General features: G+C 45.6%; 1 protein-coding gene across 3 annotated transcripts in view; it reads left to right on the top strand.

Annotated features, from left to right (window-relative positions):
• LOC116547958 overlaps window positions 1-1,409 on the top strand; it is a 4,261-nt gene that overhangs the window by 1,358 nt on the left and 1,494 nt on the right. For 2 of the 3 annotated variants that reach the window (XM_032273685.1, XM_032273686.1), the window contains exons 2-3: window positions 133-283; window positions 384-593. In XM_032273685.1, coding sequence (XP_032129576.1) covers window positions 133-283; window positions 384-593 — 361 coding nt within the window. The remainder of the gene's footprint in view (window positions 1-132; window positions 284-383; window positions 594-1,409) is intronic. The other variant, XM_032273687.1, reaches the window with a different exon arrangement.

Genomic DNA, 1,409 nt, shown 5'->3' on the forward strand with positions numbered 1-1,409 from the left:
AATGGTCCCCATCGGTTGTGACCTCAGGTAAGACCAGGAGGCCTGGGTTTGGCAAACCCTGGGCAATTGGAATGAAGGGCTCCTAAGATTCCATGACACGCCCAGATTCTAATTCTGTTATTGCAACAGCAGGCCGTTACCTGGGACTCTGGCCAGTATCTCCCACACTCTTGTCAGAGTCTGAGCTACAGGCAGCACCTTCAGCTCCCAGCTGAAGCATTGCGAACCTTGTTTTTGCGGTTAAGGACCCTAAAGTGCTGTGAGGATCAAGTTCTTCTCAACAGTAAGTTAAGAATTTGAGTTGTTGACATCCCCCAGTCCTGATTAAACCTATTTGATTTCCAGTTTTTAACCCATCATGTGTTTGGATTTCTTCTCCCCAGTCCCTGGCTGTACCTGTGGTGTCCCAAATGTCAGCATGGCGACATCTGGCAGGACTTGTTCCACGAAAACCACAGAGGTCAACTTTCCACATACCATCGACAATTCCTACTGCCAGCAGGAAGAGACCAAACCGAATTTCGGAGCCAGCAAAAATAGACTTCTTCTGAGCCAGGTGGCCTACTTCCAGAACTATCAGCTGAAGACATACAGTAAGTTCTACAGGTTCACCACCATGAAACTGATGAATGACTTCCTGTCTTATCTCAAGAAACTAACCATCTCTTCATCAAAATTAATTTTATTTTTCCCATACTTGTAGAAAATAGAAATGGGTACTTTAACATTTAGTTAAAGATGGAAGACAGAGGACAAAGTATTTAGCAACTTTTCCACATCTGCAGTAAGGTGACTGTGGGACTAGGGTTACAATCCCACCTATTGATTTCTGACACAGGCACAGAACCACCTGTTTTCCTCAGCAAGAGGCTAAATCCATGTTTACAGGAGTCCTCTCTGTACCATATAAGATCCTATAGACAAGTAGCATCTAGTCTGTTGGCCTAAATGTCTAAGGCTACTGAACTTCTATTCAGTTCCGGTTTCTGCTGAGGCCCAGTAGTCAAAGCTGTGTTCTAGGGACACTGGGGGAAACACGATGATGGCACACAGTACCTCCTGTGAGGAGCTCCAAGGGGACACTGCTACTAATAGAACCTGTGGTATGTGTATGTGGCATCATCAAAACCAGGAAGTACCCTGGTACTGATGCCTCAGCCTCCCAATTAGCTGAGATCTCAGGTAGGCACCACCATGCCTGGCAAATTTTTGTATTTTATATAGAGGCAAGGTTTCACCACGTTGGCCAGGCTGGTCTTGACCTCCTCAGGTCAACTGGTCTGCCTGCTTGGGCCTCCTAAGTTGCTTGGATTCCAGGCATGAACCACCGTGCTGAGTCCACAGATTCTTTTTAAAGTAAATGTTGTTAGAATTCATCCATTGGTCCAGTCTCCTATATAAATTTCTCT

Source organism: Sapajus apella, unplaced genomic scaffold (genome assembly GCF_009761245.1).
Source record: "Sapajus apella isolate SASKATOON/1434 unplaced genomic scaffold, GSC_monkey_1.0 scaffold5756, whole genome shotgun sequence".
Classification (NCBI taxonomy): Eukaryota; Metazoa; Chordata; class Mammalia; order Primates; family Cebidae; genus Sapajus; species Sapajus apella.